This window comes from Camellia sinensis, chromosome 2, assembly GCF_055761805.1.
Source record: "Camellia sinensis isolate YWXY chromosome 2, ASM5576180v1, whole genome shotgun sequence".
NCBI lineage: Eukaryota > Viridiplantae > Streptophyta > Magnoliopsida > Ericales > Theaceae > Camellia > Camellia sinensis.
Genome location: NC_138962.1, coordinates 135,190,031 through 135,213,288, shown reverse-complemented (window position 1 = coordinate 135,213,288; position 23,258 = coordinate 135,190,031). Strand labels below are relative to the sequence as shown.

Genomic DNA, 23,258 nt, shown 5'->3' with positions numbered 1-23,258 from the left:
AAGCCTCCATGTCAAGCCTCATTGTCATGCTTGAAGTAAGGATGTAAGTTGTAGTTATAGATACATCTCCAGGGTAACCTGTTTTTTGGAGCAATAGAAGATTTAATTTTGTATGTGTGTGTGTGTGTGTGTGTGAGAGAGAGAGAGAGAGAGAGAGAGAGAGAGAGAGTCAACAACAAACATGATGTTTCTTTGCTAAATGAAACAAAAGCGTATATTTTCTTCCATTTATCATCACCATTTCAAAAATACCCATTTCGAAAATCAATAACAGAAGATGTCTAGCAGAAAAACTTACAAGGAGTAAGATTAACTTTGACAGCAAAAGCGTCAATCAAAATTGGAAGCGAATCCTCCAAACATTAACAGGCTTTATGAGAACATTGGGAAGCCTTTGTTAACAATATCGAGTTATAATTTTCTTTATTTTAGACAACAGAGCTGCTATTAACTTCACATCTGCATCCTGTAATTATATTTTTGGTTTTTTTTCCTTATCTTGTAAATTATGAGTTGCTGCAACTATGTAGTTTTTAGAAAAAAAAATGCTCGAGAATGAGGCAAGCCCTAGTATCAGCAAGGCGACTAGTTTGCCAAGGAAACGTTTTATCGGGCACAAGCTCACAGGAATCCACTAAGTGACTCTCACTTCCCTGTGCCTATCTCTCCTTGCCATGTCAACCATTCCCTTCATTTCCCTCAACCGTTTTCATCATCCGATCAAGTTGACAATTCCAAGAAGATCTAATTTGCAGATATCGACTGTGGGTTTGGAGGACTCCTAATTAGTCTTTCAACCCTATTTCCTGACACCCTAACGATCGAGATGGAGCTTAGAGACAAAATGACGGAGTATGTCAAGGAATAGGTTTTAGCTTTGAGGGTAGCACATCCTGGTTAGTACTAGAATGCATCAGTGGTTAGAACTAATTCCATGAAATACATTCCGAATTACTTTGAGAAAGAACAATTATCGAAGATGTATTTCCTGTATCCAAATCCACACTTTAAAAAGAAGAATCATCGGCATCGTGTGATCAGCCCACACTTGCTAGCGGGATATACTAATGTTCTTGGAGTTGGCAAGATTATATATACGATTACAGATGTGGATGAAGGCTTGTCTAGAGGGGCACCCCATGTTTGAAGCTCTTACAGATGAAGAACTTGAAGTTGATCCAGTTGTGAAGCTCTTGAGTACTGAAAAAGGACAAAAGGTTGCGCGGAATGGAGGACAAACTTTCCAAGCAGTTTTTAGACGCATCGTGCTGTCTGTTTGATCTGAGAAACACCATACAGAATCTTCTTCCAGAATGATATAGCAGCTTTAGGTCCTCTCATTTTAACATCGAAAAATCCCATCAGAATGGCTTCTATTTCCAAGACTGCTCTTGCCACTTCATTTTTTAAATTAATTCTATTTTTATTGTGATTAATTTTTACACTATTTTTCTTGCAATTAATTTGATTTTGATTTATTGTGGTTGTCCACCATTATTTTTTATTGTTGGAGAAAATTTATCATCAAATGTGTTTCTTATTTGTTAAAAGGCTGGTGGGTTTGAATTTGTAATTTTTGGTAATTTTCCACATGAATTAAAATTCTGTTATTTCTATCGATAATTAATAAGCACATGACCAATTAAAAAAATAGGGTAAATTCCATTTACACCTCCTGAGATTTGAGTTTAATACATATCACTTCTGACGTTTGGAAAATTACACTAATCCCCATGTCATTGTAAATATTTAGACGAAATTAACGTTGGTCTCAAAAAGACATTGAATTCATACACTTTCTCTTTTCTTACTTTGCTTTGCTTTACTTTTTCTTTTTCTTTTTTTTTTTCTTTCCTTTACTTTACTGTTTTTTTTTTTTCAATGTAATTTTCTTTATTTTTCTATCAAGAGTTGTTGCTTTTATATAAACAGGAGGGTTTATGAAATGAGACTATTAACCAAAGGACTATGAATGTAATTTCTATAACGTCAGGGGATGAGATATAATCGGATCCAATCTCAGTGGGTGTCAATGTAATTTACCCAAAAAAATTAATACTAAAATAATTAGTTTGTTTTGACGTGTTATAGTTTGGGCTCTGCTTCTGGATTAGATAGTATTGTTTTGGTTCGTGGAATCTATTACCGTCTAAATGTGAACTGTTCATATTTTGAATTACAACATGTAAATTATTCATGAAAAAAATTAAATTAATCCAATAATCATAATCAAGTTAGTTCATTACATTTGTTTCTTAAAAAATAAATGATCAAGTTTTTAAATATTATTTGTCGTTTATATTTTGTCATGAGTTAATATTATTACAAATGATTTAATTTTTTTTCATGAATGATTTATATATCGTGCTCTAAAAAGAAAACAATTCAAATCATTGGGATGAGACCCGTGACAAATTCCCATAGCCCAAACAACACAATCCAATCAAGGCTTATTTTTTGGGTGTTACTTTTCTAATTGCCTTCATAATGGCTAAAGTGAGTTTTTTTAAAGGGAAATAGATATTTTAAACTAGTTAAAGTTTTACTAGCAAAATAAGTTTTTTAACCAATAGAGCGGTTGTGAGAAAAATCAGAAGAATTATGTGTTTATTTTTAAATGTCAGTGAGTAAATCGTAAATTTTTTTTAATGGTTAAAATATATTTTTTTTCCCGTAAATTTTACTTGTTAAAAATAGATGAATAGCTTATTTTGAAAACAAATTAAAATATTAAAATTTAAATTGATAGAATAAAAAATTTATAAGTTACTTTATTACAAAAGTCAAACCTTAGGATTTTTTTTTAATTTTTCTATTTAATTTTTAACTTTCTTAAAACTAAAAAGAATTAGGTTAAAAAATAAAAAGAAATAAAAAGCAGTTGTCATTTTCGTACAATTTGTTTCTGCCTACTGACCGGACAAAAGAAGGTGCATTTGTGCTTCGATGGACCCAACCCAGCAACCTTATGTGATGCGGGTGGCCCACTTTGCTTTTGACCCAGCCCATGGCTCAATAATTAAACTTCCATAATGATGGGTAGGTGGAGAAGTATTTGATTTGGAAAATTCAAAACATACCCCCAAAAAAAAAAAAAATTTAAGGGAGACTGACCCAAAGGTCCAAGCCTAACATATCATACCCCATTTAGACCCAAAACAAATTTAACACTCCATTAAGTCCTCAAATTAACAATAAGACGAAAATACCCACAATATATCATCCAATTTACACGCGCGCAACCATCTCCCACGTCCCCATCATCTCAGTCCGATCACTACACTGTCACGTCTCCGCCGCTCGAAATCGACTCCTCAGTCCTCCATCTCTCTTCCGTTCAACTCCATCCCCTCTGAAACCCTAACTCTAACCAGAAAACGTAACCGTTCATCTTCATCACCCACAATCATCTCAGTCTGATCAGTACACTGTTACATCTCCGCCGCTCGAAATCGCATTCTCAATCCTCCATCTCTCCTCCGTTCGACTCCATTCTCTCTGAAACCCTACCCTAACCACAAAACCAAACCGTTCAACTTCAACACAACACCAAGCCGTTCATATTCTCCAATCGGCGACTCTCAACAACACGAAGAACCATCACCACTCTGAAGAGATTTCATAGTTCCTGACTTCCGATTCACAAAAACGGGGAAAAAAAGTAACATCTCTCTTCACCTATTCATTATTTTTCACATTTGTACATCATTCTTTAATATTTCTTATATACACATTTTACATACTTCCAAATGTATAAACCCTCTTTTAATATATATATATAGTCCCCTGTTTTTCAACATTTTAAACACTGTTTTTGCACATAAATCCCTGTTTTTACACATTCAACACCTTATTCTTATTCTTGTTGTTCAATATTGGCTTCTCTTATTCTTATTTTTGAATTTTTAATCTTCTTGTTGTTATTGTTGCTTTTTACAAAATACAATGGGCTGTTCCTATTGTTCATACTGTTTCCTTATAAAAACTGCAACATCATAGTGTTTCATTTCATCACTATACAAGCAACATATCTAAATTTATTCAAAATGCAAATGAAACTGCAAAATTACACAGTTTAACCACTACTCAAAACAAATAGCTAACTTATTATAAAGTGCAAATCAAACTGTCAAATTATACAGTTTCGTAACTCTTACCAACAAAATACATATAACTTCATATTAAACTGCATCTAAAACTTCAAAATTATACAGTTTTGTCACTATATTACTCATACCCTGTTGTCACTTTCATTTTTTCAGAAATAGCTGTTGGAAGATATTGGAAGAAACAAACCCGTATGCCCACAAATCCAATCAGGGATTTAACCATCTCCCCTTTTGAAAGTCCCTCTCCTGTATCCACTCAAATGCCACCACCACACCCAAAAACAACCAAATCCAATAGACCCCACCAAAAAACCCACAAAACAACCACAGCACCTACAAGAAAAAGCCCAAGAACTACACCACAGACCCCACCCACCCAACAAACACCAACCACACCTCCAACCATAACAAAAACAAACAAACAAAAGAAAGCCGACAAAAAACCAAGAAGCTCCTCCAACCAAAAAAAGAAAGCTCCAAGAAAGCCAATCAACTCCCAAAACAACAACCAAGGCATCAAAAGAAAAAAAACCAGCAGTCCCTGCAAAGAGAGTCCAACAATTTAATTATCGTTCCAACATCGGAACGGTAATCAAACTGTTGAAGGGGGTCAAATTCACAAAAGCCCAACAGACAGAGCTGCAAAAAACCCCTTTTTGGCCCCTTATAAATGCTCTTTTCTCAACACAACTGAAGGCCTCTTGGTGCAGATGCTACAATTCCATTGTAGCAGAAATGACAACACTCTACAACAAAAGAAAAAGATCATTTGTACTTGGCAAAAAGGAAATGAAACTCAGAACCAGTGATGTCAAGCTCATTTTTGGTATCGACTGTGGAGAAGACAGCATCACCACCAAATCCTATGCAAGACCAAAGGATTTTGAGCTTCCATTTTACAAACGAAGATGCAAATCAGTCAAGAGATTGGATGGCAAGTCTTTGACCAAAATGTTTCAACAAACAAAAAAAGGAAAATCAACCAATGATTGTCAAGATCTTGCAAGGGTAATCACCCTTTACTTGTGCTTGAAACTTCTCATGCCCACAACAGGCCATACACTCAGTTGGAGTTTCCTCAACTATGTTGACAATCTCAACAACATCAAGAAGTACAATTGGGTTGAGGCAATAAAAGACACACTGATGAATTCAATGGCAAATGCAAACAACAACCCAAGGCATGCCACTGGATGCGTCATGTTACTCTTGGTAAACACATTACTCAACTACTTCCCACAAAAATATCAGACATTCACCTATTTCTAACTATCTAACATATTTCAACTTTTTTTTTTTTTTTTTTTTTTTTTTTTTTTTTTTTACAGTACTGGTACTGTGAGCACAGTAAACTCCTCCGACCATCCAACAAAGAAGGCTTCCCAAGGTTTATGAAATGGAACCTTGGCAAAATGTACTCCAAGTGGAAACACATCAGCCTCGCTCACTTTGAAAAGGTATTCAAACTCTTCTATACTATCCTAGCACAAATCTATTCAACACTCCTTTCATATTCATTGTAGTACAAATCATATTATGAAACTGTGAAAATTTTCAGTTTCAAAGCACACACTTCTTTAACATCACTCATGTTATGAAACTGTAACATTTTTCAGTTTCAAAAAACATATTTCGACACTTAACCCACATTACTCACAGTACAACTCATCTTATGAAACTGACCAAATTTACAGTATTACTGATATATGCCACATTGTTCCAATGCAGGTTAACCAAAGTGCTTTAACCCCAACTGAACAAGAAATACAGTTATTGCATATCAATCAAAGCACATCAACAGACTCTTCAGCAAAGAAACAAGACCACAAAAAGGACAATAAGCAAAAAAAGAAAACAAAAGCAACAAAAAAAAGAACACTTCTAGACAGTGATGAGGATGACTTTCTCGAAGAAGAACATCATTCAGAATCAGAATCACAATCAGAAAAAGAAGCACAACAAAAAAAAAAGAAAAGAAAGCAAAAACCACAACAAGAACCACAAAGTGATGAACAAGAAGAAAAGAGTGATGATGAAAAAAATCAAGTGACTGATGAAGAAAAAACTGATGAAGAAGAAACTGAAGAAGAAGAAGAAACTGAAACTGAAGAAGAAGAAGAAGAAGAACACCTTGATCAAGAAGAAGACCAACAACAAGAACAAGAAGAACAACAAACAAACCAACACGAAGAAGTCAATGAACAAGAACTGACAAACCAACAAGAAGAACTGCAAGAGAAATCTGACATACTTCATGCACAAGGTAAACTATTGTTTAATACTAAAGCATACTGCAAAATTTCATTAAACTAACCAAAACACAATCCAACATTTTTATAGGTCATGACCAACCACAAACACCAACCAAAGAGGACGACAAGGACAAGCTCATATCAGCCCTGAGAGCACAAATGCAAGAAATGGAACAAAAATTCATGGCTGAATTGCATAAAAAAGAAGATCAATTGAAGGAAATGTCCACCAAAAAAACTGGCAGTCCCCAACAAAGATCCATGGTCAAGAGAATCAAACAAAAATCAAGAAAACAAGCACATGACCCAGATTTTGAATACCAACCAATGACCAAACCCAAAGAAGATGCAACAAACAAGACACAAACTGCTGCTGATGTACCCAAACCAACACAGGGTACCAATGAAGAAAAACAGAAGAAGAATGACAACAAAAAAGAGGGTGCTCATGAAGCAAAACAACAGCAGAAAGAAAAGATGCAAGAACATATTGGCCAAGAGAAACCAGTTGCTGCTGAAACAAACCCAAAAGAGCATGCCAATCAAAAGAAGACAAATCTTCAAGTATTGGAAAGTGATGATGATTTCCAGGAAGAATCAATCCCAAACAAGCCACTCACCATTTCATGCCGCAAAACAAACAAGGTTTGGCATAGCCTATCCAAAAAAGACCAAGACCAAATTAAACTCATCAACAACACACAATCAACTGCTTGTGTCTGGTCTGGCAGTGAAGATGAAAACTGCGTATACTTTTCAGATATATGCAGATTGACCAACAGGGAACCCTTATATGGGAATGTAGGTCTCCAACTGCACAATTTTACAGTTTCTGTACATATTCAATAACCTATTCCACAAACCTAACACATTCTCATATATAACATGTTTCAGGTCATTGATGCCTTCTCAGAAAAGCAATTGGCACTCCAACCAACCATTGAAGAATTTGAGAAAAACGATCTAGTCTTTGCAAGCAATCCATACGCAGGAAGATCTTACGTTTTCTCAACACTCATCAATGTAAGCAAAACTTAACATACCTTACAACTGCAAAATTTTCTACTTTATCAACATGTATTACTACATAGTTTTATGACATATTTCAAACATATATATGACTTACAGACTCCACTACAAAACCAAGATCAAGCACTGAGAGAAAAACTGATGGACAACCATTTTCCAGAAGCAATGAAAAACAGATATATCCATTTCCCAATCAACCACGACAACCATTGGACAATTGTAGTCTTTGACAATGCTGATGGAATATGGAGACACTATGACTCTTTGAGACCAGCAAAAGATTGCCATAACAAGCACTTTGAAATTGCAAAGCAAATTGTAAGTTAAAATAAAATTTCATACTTAGTTCCATCCCTTTACAAACATCTCAACTCATCACTATAACTAACAAAAACACCCACTAACTATTTTGTAGCAACAACATCAACTGAGATGGAATAAAGCATTACTCAGCAAACAGGGAAACATGTTTTCATCTCAAGAGTGCGAGACAGAAATTGCATCAATTGAGGAATGCCCACAACAAACCCCACACTCGTAAGATACAAAATCCATAAACTAATCTTCCAATATGCTAATTTTTGCAGTTTCACCTAACTAATTAACTTCATCTCAAACATTGCAGGAATGATTGTGCAATTGCCGTCTGCAATGTTATCAACCAATATCTCAACTGGCAACCTGTGCAGAAAAAACTTCGTCCAACTAAGTGGGTCAAATTTCGAGCACAAATCATCAATCAATTCCTCAATGATGAGAACCGATCTTGGAAACTCGAGCACTACCAAATGTTGACAAAACATACCAAACCATAGAAACAATGAACAAACTTCTTAACAATACAAATATTCAAGGGAACATATCTTTGAACCTTTTTTTTATTTTTTTTTTATTTTTCTTTTTTAACATGTGACAAGTACTTTATATACTTTTGGGAATGATCTTTTTCTGGTTATCATGGTTATGGTGAAAATGATTGATGTTGTTGTTGCTCTTCTTCTTATTATTATTATTATTGTGGTTCTTCTTTTGATTGTTTGTCTACCTATTTGTGGTTGCACATATTTTCATACAGTAAATGTTGATTCTAATAATTCTTCAAACTGCAAAATTTTTCAGTTTCATCAGCTTGTTTCTAATAATTTTTAAAACTGCAAAATTATGCGGTTTCATCAGGTTGTTTCTAATAATTCTTAAAACTGCAAAATTATACAGTTTTATCGCTATGAAATATGAACTGCGTTTCCATATTATACTGTTTCAATAAGAAATTTTCAACAACCTTCTCTGCATTCCATAAAAATAAAAAACAAAACCAGACTATTAGAAAACAACTTCAATAAGTAAAAAACACATCAACAAACAAAAAACAATTCAACCAACTTTATTCATTACTTCCATAATACCAAGTATCACATTTTTTATTATCATAATTCCTCAAATTCAAATACAAATCCAAAAGAATAGATTGCGGCCTCAAATAGCAGCCTTGCACGTCTTCTTATTGTGATTCCCATATTTCAAGCACCTCCCACACTTGATTGGCTTCACATTCTCACCCCTTGAAAGTATCCTCTTCTTCTTGTTCCGCCCGGGCTGCTTCTTCGTTATAGGAGGTTTGATAACCGAACTACTGGCACCATCAAAGTCAAATCTCTCACTTGAAGGCACTGGATAAACAGATTCCTTGTATGACTCTCTAAAACAATCTACATGAAAAAAAGGATCAATGAAACCATACACATCTCTACCACTACTACACAAAGCATGCACAGCATGACAACAAGGAAAACCATTCAATTGCCATTCATGGCAAGAACAAGTTTGTCTACCAATATCAACATAAAAAGAAATAGAAGAATGAACCTCAAGCACAGTATCACTAGCAACAATCACATCCCAAGACTTAGCTAGCTCCAAAGAGTCCACCAACTTCTTTTCCATAACTGGACACAATTTCGTAGTCCATCTTCTAGATTCAGCTCTTCTATCCGACAATTGAGTCATGATTTGAACCCTAATCATATCAACCATACAAGTAATAGGCAACTCACGGGCCCCACCAATCCAATTATTATAAGACTCGGCAGCATTAGATGACATCTCACCATATCGTTTCCCTCTAAAAAATGCATTGGCCCACTTATCATTTTGCAAACCATCCAACATACTATCAACTCTACCATTCCCAGCAATACGCCTCAATTTCTCCATATAATGTTGGAAAGAAGCAACCGTTGGCGCATAAGCACATTTAACTAATATTTTCATCAAACACAGCTTATAGTTAGTACGAAGTCCCACCAATTTGTCAATCAAATTTCTCTTCAAATGATTCAAGCAATAAGCATGATGTGCATTGGGGAAAACCACTGAAAGAGCGTCTAGCAATCCATGTTGACGGTCCGACACAAAAGTCAATCTCCGGCCTGAACCAACAGCCTTCAACAACTGACTTAAGAACCACATCCAATTATCTTGATTTTCAGCGTCAACAATCGCAAAAGCCAAAGGAAACAAACCTGCAAACAAACCCACATGAAACTGCAAAAATTAGCAGACTCACAATACAATAACACACTGACAAACTAAACCAATACTAACTGCAAATAAATACATACCTTGATTACCATCCTTTGATGTTGCTGCAAGCAAATGCCCCTTGTAACGCCCCTTCAAAAATGTACCATCAACAAACAACAACGGACGACAAAATTGAAAGCCATACAAACATCCATGAAATGCCACAAACAACCTCCGAAAACACCCACTACTTTCATCCACATCTAATTCAAACACACTTCCCGGATTCGTTCTCATAGCCGTCTCAAGGTACCATCGAAGCTGGTCAAAAGAAGTTGCAAAATCACCAAACAACCCACCTCTTGCCTTATCAACTCCTAACCATGCAACCCGATAAGAAACATCTATACCATATTGCTTCTTCAACTTTTTTTTAACTTCAATAGGACGAGTCAACGGATTATCACTAATATCATTTTGCACAATATCAGACACAAGTCTAGAACCAACCATTTTGCTACAAGATCTACAAGCAACAACCCCACAAGTATGCACATTATCCAACTTCATTATAAAAAAAACACCAGAATCCATCAACACCCTTCCATGCACAAACCATTTACAACCCGTAGACGACTTCATCATACATTCAGCGGTTACTCTTGTTGCATCATTCTTCAAATAATTCACTGCAAAACCACACTGAACTGCATACTTAGCCAATGCAATGCGGAACCCCGACACTCCACCTTCAAATTCTTGACCAACACTATGTATAATCCCCTTCCAACTAGCAGACAACAAAACTCTCTCTGGTTCTGGATAAAAACTACGCAACAAACCACCAACATCATCACAATCATTCACAAAAGAACTCTCACAAGTTACAGAATCAATCCTACAAGAATTACCATCATCAACCTCCACAACTCTCTTATCCCCCACAATAACATCAACAACATGACAACCACTACCACCTACCATTGACAGCATATTCCCCAAATCATCATCACATTCAACAATACAATTAGAATATCCAGGAACAGAGAAAAACAAACAAAAGTTACCAACACTCAACTCCTTGAACTTCGCACATATTTTCTCAACAACTTCATCATAACTACATCCGTCACTAATCTTAATAGCAGCACAACAATTACTGTATTTGCACATTAACATGAAACACCGCTCCATACTACAAAATCAGAAACCAACAAACAATTGTTCACAGATTCCAAACTGCAAAATTATGCAGTTACAACATATCAATAACAACAGTACACAATTTACAATTCCAAAACTGCAAAATTATACACTTACGACATATCAATATCAAAACACCAGAATTCACAATTCCAAAATACAACTTCAAAACACATTACACTATACGACAAACAAAATCAACAAAATCAAAATCAAACAAACAAAATTCGCCAAACACAAACCACATATCACGCAAATTTGCTTATATATATATACATACATATATGTCGACAAAATACAAACCACATACACACACAGACATATATATATATATATACATATATATGTATATCTATGTATCGACAGATACATACATACACATACATTTATCTATCACCAGAGAGAGAGAGAGAGAGAGAGAGAGAGAGAGACAACGTACGAAGATATCGCCTGTACACAGAGATTCAAATCGCAAAACCAGATCCACCTCACAGCACAATGAGATAGACCACACAGCACAATGAGATCGCCACAACGAAGAGAAATCGAGATCGCGGAGACGAAGATTTGATTTCCTTTTTTTCAACGAAGCAAAAATTTGATTTCTCACGTACATATAGATCTCAAAACAAAGGGTAGCACAGTCATTTAAAAATATGAAAATAAAAAACGGGACCTCTGGGTATAAAACTAAAAAAACTGTGGACCTATTAAACTATTAAAAATAAATTGGGATTAGAAGGGAAATAGATCCCCTACATAGGACTACATGGTAATTTTCCCAAAATTTAATAGGAATGAGACCCAACCCAGCAACCTTATTTAATGCGGGTGGCCCACTTTGCTTTTGACCCAGCCCATGGCTCAATAATTAAACTTCCATAAGGATGGGTGGGTGGAGAAGTATTTGATTTGGAAAATTCTAAATATAGAAAAAAAAAATTATAATAAGAATGAAGTAATAATATCATTATTGTAAATAAATCTATTATCAATGGTGTTTTATTTTACAACAATGCTAGGTGATTTGAATTTTCTAGACTTGAATGACTCGAAACGCTCAAAACGACGTCATTTTGAGTGTAAAACGATATCGTTTTAATAAATTAAAAATTAAAGTGAAGTATCCACAATAAACCGTTATTTAAATTTCAATACCATTCACTTGTTTGAAATATCCACAACCCATGTTAAGTGGGTGGCTCACTTTGCTTTTGACCCAGCCCATGGCCCAACTATTAAACTTTTGGTTTTGAAATTTTTAAAAACAATTTTTGAATTTTTAATTTATATTCACTAAATACTAAAATGTACAAAAAATATATATATAAGTAAACGCAATACATATTCATATTTATTGAATTTTTAAAAATTGCTTCACAAATACTTTACTTTTTAAAGTACTTTAATATACTTTATTGGACAACTTATTACTGGATGTGCAAAATACGTTAAGTCATGTGTTTTCCCATATAAAATGAAAAATAAAAAGGAGTTAGGATTTTTTTTTTTTAACAAAAATGAGTTTTTAGCTGAAAAATAATTGTGAGAAAAATAATAAGAGTTATATTTTCAAATATCATGTGAGTAAATTGTACATGGATATAGATGCACGATTTAGCTCACAATTTATTTATAATTTTGATTATTTGGTATAATATTTTTGAGTTCTTTATATCTTATTATTGTAAGAGATTATGTTATACTGTTGGATATAAATTTTGCTTATAGTTTATTATTTAAAATCTAGTTTTTATTTTTTTAAAGCTAAAAATTGATTTAGTTTTAAAAGAAAAAATAAAATAAAAAGTACTTGTCATTTAAAGGAAGGTGCATTTGTCATTTGAAGGACGGTGCATGTGAGGTGAGTGACTGACTCAGTTTTTGCTCTTGCATTGGGCCCATGGCTAAATTATTAAATGGAAAAAAATATCAGTTGAAAGATGAAGAAAAAAAATTACAGATTAATGGTAAAAAAAACAGTATATTTCTATAAAATTATAATTAAATTAATGGGTCAGGATTTTTGAAAATCCAATCCAAACAACTTAAGTCGTGAGATTAAGATGACATTTTGTTGGGGATTCTATCTACACTAAACAAAAAAGTATGAAGTGCAAGGATAAGGCTTTTGGATAGCGTTATTGGGCATGTAGGCTTACCACATGTCCTATTTTGGTTATTCGAACTGTTTAATATGTAGAACTCGTCAAATAATTTATCTCTTCAAAATATAAAATTAATTGGATATCGATAGATGCCTGGTCAAAATATATTTTTGTCAATAATTTATTTTTAAAATCATATTTATTATTGACAAAAACATGATATGATCGAGAGATTATCGATATCCGATCAATATGATTTTTTGCAAAGTTGAATTACTCGGCCAGTTCTACATATTGAACGATTCAGATTATCGAAATGAAACCTGTGATGGGCTCCACATGCCCAAATCGAGACCATCAAAAGTAAAATAGAAAGACAAACGGGCAATCAAACAACTCTGTTTCAAAAAATAGAAAGGGAGAAGAACTGAGGTAATCAAACAAATCAATAGATTATATGCACGTTTGATGGTCTCGATTTTTGCTTGCCGGAGAAGACGGAGTTGAGGTCTGAGTTTTCGAAAATCACCGGAGAAGACAAACGGGTTTTTGTGCAGCTTTTGAAAGTGGGTTCAACCCTATTCAATTCATTATAATTTATTTTATATTATTTAAAACTCTAACTATAGTTAAGTAATTGGAAGCTCCAACTCTCTCCCTCTAGGGAAATTATTCAATACTCCGAAACACTATGTGGTCATATTCTAATCCAATCATTAATTACACAGTCCCACGTTATTCCCCTATCCTCGACATAAATTGTGGGCCCTTACGCTTTTTTACCAATCAAAAATTTATGGAGCAGCATGTGTTCATACTACGGGAGGATAGAATAATCGTCCCTCTCTCTATGGTATGAAATAAAATAAACTATCCCACTATTTCCTTATTATACATGACGTCTCAATACTTGATAGGATGTCCGTAAAATTGGTATTGACGGCATGAGTCCGGATCCTCTGCCACTGTTTCCTGCAGCGGTTTAAATTGGCATCGTTTTGATTCTTTTTTTTTCTTTTTTTTTTTGGTTTCTCCTTCTTCTTCTTCTTCTTTTGTTTTTCAGCCTCTTTTTCATTTGCCTTTTGTTTGTGAACCCTAACCTCTCTTTGAGAGAGAAAAATAGAGAGGCGCGACGCAGGCAGCCGATTGACTCCTGCAGCGTGGCGACAACGACAAGGTGAGTAGAGGCGGCAATGAGGTGTGAGAGGTGGTGGCAACGAGGTCTGTTTCGTCCCTGTCATCCCTTCCGTCTTCATTCTCATTTTTGTTACTAATATATATATGTGTATGTGTGTGTGTGTGTGTGTGATTTCTACAGATTTGATTTCTACTGATATATATATATATGTGTGTGTGTGTGTGTGTGTGTGTGTGTTTGATTTCTACATATTTGATTTCTACTGATATATATATATATATATATATATGATTAAATGTAACAAAGCTTGGAACAAGTACTTTACAAATTATATATGTAGATTTTGGTGCCCACATATATATGGAGAGAGTTTTGATTTCTACTGATATATATACTAATATATATATATATAGGAACCAAAAGCTTTGAACAGGTACTTTACAAATTAATTCAGGATTTTTGTCCAATTTGTGGAGAGAAAAAAGAAAATGATATTAGTTATTGAAAAAAAAATCTATTTTTATTAACAAAAATCAAATAGAATTTTGTAGATTTGGATTAAATGTCATGGGCTATGGCTTATTCTAGGGTATTAACTCCTTGCTTAATGTGTTTCGTCTTTTAAACCAATGTTACTGTTAAGCCCAAGTTCTCCTACTAGATATTGCATTTTCTATGATTAGACTGTGATTAACACTCAAATGTAATCGTGTTTGTCAAATTTGTGGAGAGAAAAAAGAAAATGATATTAGTTATTAAATAAAATCTATTTTTATATTGTTTTGTACCTGTAAAAAATAATTATGTATAAATAATCTTGTGGAGTATGGATTATTCTTGAATCCTGATGTACTAATTGAGTGCCACAAATGTTGATGGTGTTGTGGGTCTCTCAGGAATAACAATTAACCAAGGGATTGCATACGTGCTGATGTTGGCGGCGTTGGTGCTCTCATACGTCATCCATACCTTTAATGTCCCCTTCAACTTCTGAAGAAACTAATAACTACTGGAGTGAGAGCTATATATGCATTAGGAAAGGGGTTTTAAGTAGGTGGCTTGCCTAGGACATGAAATGAGTCTTGTGTGTAGTGTTCTGACTTGAAAATTGTTTGATTTTGTGGCTATTGCTAATTTAATACTCTGTTTGGCTGTCACTTTGATTCACATTTTAATCAAAATTGCATGAACTTCTATTTTGTTTAAGTTCTTCCTTTGGCCAACTTCTAAATATGGTCGACAATCAATGTGGGATGCCAACATTATTGATAGAAAAAATCATGTTCATTGTTTCACCAGACCAATGTTTAAAATTAGATTTTATGGCAAGAGTCTTGACAATGCAGTTGTATGTTCCTTTCCAATCAAAGCTTTTGAAAAAAAAAATTAAAAAAAAAATAGCTGATTCATTTCTATAATAAATCAATTAATTGTAACTTTAATAATTGATAAAATGTTATTTACTGCAACAAACTCTTTTCAATACATGACCCAAAAAAGCATCATACGATTTCAACTCAATCTGAGTTGAGACACGGAATAATATAATCAAACCTTTAGTACATACATACAGTAAAAAAAACAGAGGGCGAATGGATTTTTAGAACAAGGAAGAATGGATTCTGAAAATCGAACCCATTTCGTTTATATTTTCTTACATTTATCATGAATCAAGTGATTCATACATGAAACCAAAATTGTTTGATTTTGTGAATTGAATGGTCGAGTATGTTCTCAGAGTTGTGACCGGCTAAATTAAAGCCTCCATGTCAATCCTCATTGTCGTGCTTGAAGTAAGGGTGTAAGTTGCAGTTATAGAAATATCTCCTGGGTAACCTGTTTTTGGGAGCAACAACAGAGTTAATTTTGTGTGTGCGTGTGTGTGTGTGTGTGAGAGAGAGAGAGAGAGAGAGTCAACATCAAATATGATGTTTCTTTGCTAAATGAAACAAAAGTATATATTTCTTCCATTTATCATCGCCATTTCAAAAATACCCATTTCAAAAAATCAATAACAGAAGATGTCTAGTACAAAAACTTACAAGTAGTAAAATTAACTTTGACGACAAAAGCGTCAATCTAAATTGGAAGCGAATCTTACAATCATTTACAAGCTTTATGAGAACATTCAGAAACCTTTGTTAACAATATCTAGTTATAATTTTCTTCATTTTAGACAACAGGGCTGCTTTAAACTTCACATTTGCATCCCGTAATTATTTCTTTTCCCCTATCCTGTAAATTATGAGTTGCTGTAGCTATGCAGTTTTGAGAAAAGAAGATGCTGGAGAATGAGGCAAACCCTTGTATCCGCAAGACGACTAGTTTGCCAAGGAAACGTTTTTATCGAGCACAAGCTCACAGTAATCCACTAAGTGACTCTCACTTCCCTGTGCCTATCTCCCCTTAGCATGTCGACTATTCCCTCCATTTCCCTCAGCTGTTTTCATCATCCGATCAAGTTGACAATTCCAAGAAGATCCAATTTGCAGACACCGGCTGTGGGTTTGGAGGACTCCTAATTAGTCTTTCAACCTTATTTCCTTACACCCTGACGATCGGGATGGAGCTTAGGGACAAAGTGACAGAGTATGTCAAGGAATAGGTTTTAGCTTCAAGGGTAGCACATCCTGGTCAGTACTAGAATGCATCAGTGGTTAGATCTAATTCCATGAAATACATTCCAAATTACTTTGAGAAAGGACAGTTATCGAAGATGTTTTTCCTGTTACCTGATCCACACTTTAAAAAGAAGAATCATCGACATCGTGTGATCGGGCCATACTTGCTAGATGAATATAGTAATGTTCTTGGAGTTGATGGGATTATATATATGATTACGGATGTAAGAGAACTTGGGGAGTGGATGAAGGCTTGTTTGGAGGGGCACCCTATGTTTGAAGCTCTTATAGATGAAGAACTTGAAGTTGATCCAGTTGTGAAGCTCTTGAGTACTGAGAAAGGACAGAAGGTTGCGCGAAATGGGGTACAAACTTTCCAAGCAGTTTTTAGACGCATCGTGCTGTCTGTTTGATCTGAGCAACACCATACCAAAAAAAAAAAAAAGAAAAAAAAAAGAAAAATATAGAATCTTCATCTAGAATGATATAGCAACTTTAGGTCCTCTCATTTTAACATCGAAAAAGCCCATCAGAGTGGCTTCTATTTCCAAGAATGTCCTTGCCACTTCATTTTTCAGATTAATTCTATTTTTATTGTGATTAATTTTTACACTATTTTTCTTGCAATTAATTTGATTTTGATTTATTGTGGTTGTCCACCATTATTTTTTACTGTTGGAGAAAATTTATCATCAAATGTGTTTGTTATTTGTTAAAAGGTTGGTGGGTTTGAAATTTTAATTTTTGATAAGTTTCCACGTGAATTAAAATTCTATTATTTCTATCGATAATTAATACGCACATGACCCACTAAAAAAAAGGTAAATTACATTTACACCCCTGAGATTTTGTTAACACCATAAATCTGCAATTTTTATTATTATTTATTATTTATATAATTGCAGGACACGTGGCATCTTCTTATTCATTTGGAAGTTAAAAGAAGTTATAGAGATAATGGAGAATATGAAGGATAAAGTGGAGGAGTGGGAGGACAAAGTGGGTGAGTGGAAGGACACATGGCAAGACAAGAATGAAGATGGAAGAAATGGGTAGTTACTAAGTAGTTATTGCTGTATTTTTTCCTCTATAAATAGCCATTAATGGCTACATTGTAAAATGATCCAGAACTTAAATCAAAGACAATTGATTTCAATATTTCTTGTCATTTTCCTTATCTTAGGAGTAGTTTAACATAGATTTATATTTCGAAGCATTTATTTTCAGTATTTCCATTTCGAAGCATTTTATGCACTTTCTTTTCGAAGCATAGGAGTAGAGGTAAGTAATTATTACTTTGATTGTTCACTCAATCATCTTTCTCCGTCCCTTTTTCTTCTTTTACTTTTTCTTTTCGCTACACTTGGCAAATTTGAAGTCCTCTTCGTTGAGGCAAAAGAACCGTCAACACAATCGCTTGATAATTGGCTTGAATTTAATCTGTAAGGATTTTTCAATCCTTGCTGGCACGCTCGCATTTATGATATTTTCCTTCGTAGGAAAAATAAGCCAACACCACCTAAAAGATTTGATAAAAAATTTAATAATTCAATTTAAGATCCATAGCATTGCCCATTCACGGCACATCCGTGAGAAACCTAATGCCTTTGGGCCCCATTCACGGCACATCCGTGAGAAACCTAAACCCTTTGGGCGTCCTAGTTGTCACAATTGACCGCAAGTGTCTGCTATATGTTTGCCTCCTCCTATTTTTTAATACTATGCTTGCCAGAGAATGAAAATGCAATCCTTGAATAATATTCAGGGATAATATTTAGGGTTTTGGAATGATTTAAATAAATATATTTTTTAATTTTTTATAAAAAGATATACAAAAAATAGAAATGTGATATGATCTAAATAAAGGTGTTTATCTAAATAAGTGTACATATTTAGTTTATGTCAAATAGTGCCTCAATGTAAAATATCCTCCACAATTTTAGAATGCAAAATATCACAAACTGATAAATATATACTCTATTTGTCCCATTCTATTGGTCTATTATTTTATTTTTTGTTATTTCAAAATATATGTCTACTTTGAAAAATTAAAATTTTAAATTTTAAATTTTTTTAAATTATCCCTTGTAGAGTAATTATAAATATATTTAAAAATGAGAATAAAATGATATTTTTATAATTTTATCCTTTAAGTTTTAAATTTAAAATATAATAATGATGTCCCCTTAAAAAATTTAAAATTTTCAAAGGAATTATCGATTTACGACAGAGGAAGTACAACACGACACAAATACGCAAACCACAAACATGCAAGTCAATCGTCGAACTTTATTATAAAGATTGCAGTAGCATTTGGTAAAATTTTAAAATTATGATTTGATAATAGAATTATATTTTGAATTTGTAAATTTTGAAATTATGATTTGAGTGTGAAAAATTTGTTTGGTTATGAGTTTTGGAAAGAATTTTGAATTGAGTTTAGAATTTTTGATGTAACATACGCTATTTGATATAAAAGCTTACAACTCATAACCAAACACAAAACTCAAAATTATATTAAGCTCATAAAAAAAATTTAAAAAAATTCGTAAATATTTTTATTTAAAATATATAAAAATAACAAGTGCCATTTGCCAAAAAATAAATAAATAAATAAAAAAAATTTAACATTGTATCAGTCAAACGGCCGGACGTCCGGAAGGATGATCGGATTAGAAAATTTTTCCCGTCTAGAAAGAATTTTCAAAAGTGAATGTAAAATTATAATTTCAAAACTCAAAACAAATATCACACTCAAATCTGTCAGTGAAAATGTGTCTGCAATTTTCCACACACATCCGTCAATTGTCAAACTTCATTATAAAAATTGCAATTTTCCACACGGCATATTAATCTATACCTATTATATAAAAGAATCTCTACAGGAAATACAGTTTTTAATGGCGTTTGTAAAACATCGCTAAATATCTGAAAAACGCCACTAAAACTTTGGGTGACGTTTTTATTATATGTCGAAGATACAGCCGTCGTTATATGTTTGCGACGTTTAAAAAATGTCGTTGTAGACCTTATTGTGACGTTTTAGAAACGTCATGCTACAGTCATCGACGGTGGTTCCTTCCGGCGAGATGACGTCATACAGACCCTATAGCGGCGTTTTTTTACAAAAACGCCACTAAAAGCTTAGATTAATTTTTTTTTTTGGCAGGAATGGAACCTAATGAAATTTTAACCATTCAGCAATAATATTTTATTTGCTACTAGTTAGAATTCTCCAAAATATATTCAAACCCTATTTCAAAAAATATATATATTCAACCAAACACATCAAAATTGAAATTACAAAAATCACAACCAAATTCATATATTCCATCATCATCTCAAAATTTAAAATACTAAGAAAAGAATAAATGTAACAAAAAAAAAAGTACAAATATGATTACACTTCGAAGCATCAATTTCGAACTTCTTCAACTTTGGAGAAAAATTTCCCAATTTTTCCTGAGTTCATGTAAGTTGTATTCCTGCCCAAAAAAAAAAAAAAAAAAAAAAAAAAAAAAAAAAAAAAAAAAAAAAAAAAAAAAAAAAGACAACATTTCACACAACTGAAATGTAGAAAATATTAGAGATGAATCACAATCAAATCACCTTGTCCAGCCAAATTGCAACATATGATTTAATCCATAAGTTACCTGCAGATGTTTTGCTGCAAAAATTTCCAAGAAATACAAAACACAAAACTTTAAAAGAAATTACACAAATAAATTAAAAACTCACCTCTATTTTTGAGTCATGAGTTCTATACATTTTTCTGCACATTTTACCCTATGTAGCTAAACCCTATGTAAATTACAGAACTTGATTATATATATAGATGCTAACATACATATTTCAACTAATCAAGTTCATAAAAGCCATTCAGAGCGATCCAAAGCCATAACCCGATGTAGAACAAAACCATACATGGAAAAAGGTCAAAACTATTTCTAGTCTTCATTTGACCAAACTGAATGTGAACAGATACAGAACTATTTCTTAACTGTTTAGGCAGGGCTTTAGATCAACATATAAATAAATAAAAAATAAATGAAGAAGGCACCAACAATCTCATTATTTCTTAACTGCGTGCGCGTGTGTGAAATTTCTAGCAAAATAATAGCACCAACAATCTCATTAGTTTATGATACAAATAGCAAAATATTCATGGATTCCTCTCTAATTGGTCTCAAGTATCTCTTCAAAAAGAAAAGACAAGTACAGACAGATAGCCAACCATTGCTTTAGCGATTAATGGGCCTATTGAACGCAATTAAACAAAAACATGAAGATGGAAAGACATTCCAAAACAGGGGCCACATTTTAATGCTTTAACAACATTTGAAAATATATTGACAGGGTTTAAATAATTATGCAAGACCACAAAGTAAACAAATACCCTTTGAAATAATTATGCATGAGTTGCATGTCTATAATTCCTAATTTAATGCTTATTAATAAAATGAACAAGAAATGTGCAACTCTACTTAACTCAAGCAGACCAAATGACACTACTAGGCTTGCTCAGACTCAACATTTCTTAATTTTCTCAGGTTCCAAATATCTCATGTCTTCTCATCTCTTACAAATTCCTAGTATTGATTTCCCTATGCTATGCAACCAGCATGAATCCAAACCTTTCCCCCGGGGAGGGGGGGGGGGAATAGTGCAACTCTCAACCCCTCTGCGAACTGTGCGACCAAAACAAGCAATAAGCTTCATATATATACATACATACAATACACTTGAGAGACATATCTTAGAGTTGAATGAACAAATTTAAAATACTAGTGAAAAAGAATGTCTTGTGCTCTGTTTGGCAAAACGAAGAAACGAATTCAACATTGAAGCCAAATAGAGAGAGAGAGAGAGAGAGAGAGAGAGAGAGAGAGAGAGAGAGAAAATCCTGTAAAATAGAGCACAGACCACAGCTTGGAGCTTTAAAATCCTAATTTTCGATCAAAATCTCCAAAAACAAAGTATAAAATCAAATGCTAATGAAGGATTGGTTTTGCTTTTTGTGAAGAAGATAATCCGAAAACGGAAATCAAATTTTTAGTTGATGAAAAAATATGTGATTTTGAATAAGTTTGCATAAATGTGCTTGACATATCTTACCTTTTGGATCATGGTGACACTGAAAACATTCGTTTTTGACCTGGCCAAACTCGATTGAGCTCTTCAATGGCGGTGTATAGACTGAAATAGAGATCGAATGAGCTTGAAATTGGTCTACTTGAACCAGAGATTGATAAGGCTGAGCTGTTGACGAAGGACACAGCACCATGCTTCAAGCCCCTGAACTAGTGTTCTGTGAAGAAGAAACTGAATTTACAAATGTCAATGTAAATACATTCCAGATCGTTACTTTTTAGCCACAAAACTACACAGATCTTCAGTGAATTCAACAAATCCTTTACCTCGAGCCATGTCGCACCCAAACACGGAGAAAAACGAGCCCTAGATCGATTAAGATTATAGAGATTCGAACAATAACTAAGATAAATGCTCAAATCAAATACAGAACCAACTTTTAAGATCAAAATGACGAAGAATCGATCCAGATCGAAGCACGAAGTGTCGATCCCCCTCTCTCTCTCTCTCTCTCTCTCTGACTGACTCGGATTCCCACAACTCTTAAAAGCAAAAAAGAAATTTAAAAGAAAAATAAATACTTTTATCTAAACTAAACTACACCGTTTTAACCATAAGCCAACGTTTCAAAAACGTTGTCCTATCATTTTCCGATGACCGGCGTGCAAAAGACAAAATCGTGTCCTAGATTTTCCATATTTTATAGTGTTTTAAAGAACACTACTAAATAAATGTCGTTGTATCCCTTTTTTCTTGTAGTGAATGAAAGCATACATGTCACAATTGAATCTAACGCATATAAATTCCCGAATATAACCTTGTGCTACAAATAGAATAGCAAATGAACTAAAGTCACCACTTGAAGAACAACTGAGATGTATTTGTGTGTTGTGTTTGGGTAGGACTCTTTACGGGTACCAGGTGCAGCCAACCCCAAATTACACGTGCTTCACAACCAACTTTCCAGCCAATAGGAAGCCACCATTTGTTATGTTCCTATCCTCCTTGATCGGTGCTTGTACACAATTATAGCTGAAGCCTTCTTTTTTTTTTTTTTTGATCTACAAAGAAAGAACTTTATTGATGTAAGAGTAAAGTACAACGTACGTAAACAACAAACATCAAAAAAGAAAGGGGAGTGCAAGGCATCACAATGAGTTAAATCATCCCAACTATGTTGGCAC

General features: G+C 33.7%; 1 protein-coding gene, 1 long non-coding RNA gene and 2 pseudogenes across 2 annotated transcripts; 3 read left to right on the top strand and 1 right to left on the bottom strand.

The window, feature by feature from the left end:
* The first annotated feature begins 545 nt into the window (after window positions 1-545).
* On the top strand, window positions 546-1,280 carry LOC145819682 (tRNA (guanine-N(7)-)-methyltransferase pseudogene; annotated as a pseudogene).
* Window positions 1,281-7,617: 6,337 nt separating this feature from the next.
* On the top strand, window positions 7,618-8,457 carry LOC145820339 (uncharacterized). The gene is made up of 3 exons (XR_014361631.1): window positions 7,618-7,708; window positions 7,806-7,927; window positions 8,016-8,457. It is a non-coding gene; the product is annotated as an uncharacterized LOC145820339 (long non-coding RNA).
* Window positions 8,458-8,747: 290 nt separating this feature from the next.
* Window positions 8,748-11,209, bottom strand: LOC145820338 (uncharacterized). The gene is made up of 2 exons (XM_082915636.1): window positions 10,012-11,209; window positions 8,748-9,912 (listed from the first exon to the last, which is right to left on the bottom strand). The coding sequence occupies exons 1-2, from the start codon at window positions 11,105-11,107 to the stop codon at window positions 8,867-8,869; spliced, it is 2,142 nt and encodes a 713-aa protein (XP_082771762.1). The 5' UTR covers window positions 11,108-11,209; the 3' UTR covers window positions 8,748-8,866.
* Window positions 11,210-16,643: 5,434 nt separating this feature from the next.
* LOC114275764 (tRNA (guanine-N(7)-)-methyltransferase pseudogene) lies at window positions 16,644-17,396 on the top strand (annotated as a pseudogene).
* The last annotated feature ends 5,862 nt before the right edge of the window (window positions 17,397-23,258 follow it).

Excerpts from the sequence above, each read along its gene's own strand:
- LOC145820338 (XM_082915636.1), bottom strand. The coding sequence starts at position 11,107 with ATGGAGCGGTGTTTCATGTTAATGTGCAAATACAGTAATTGTTGTGCT. Across the intron at positions 9,913-10,011 it reads ATCAAAGGATGGTAATCAAG|GTTTGTTTCCTTTGGCTTTT; the intron begins GTATGTATTTAT and ends GTTTGTTTGCAG.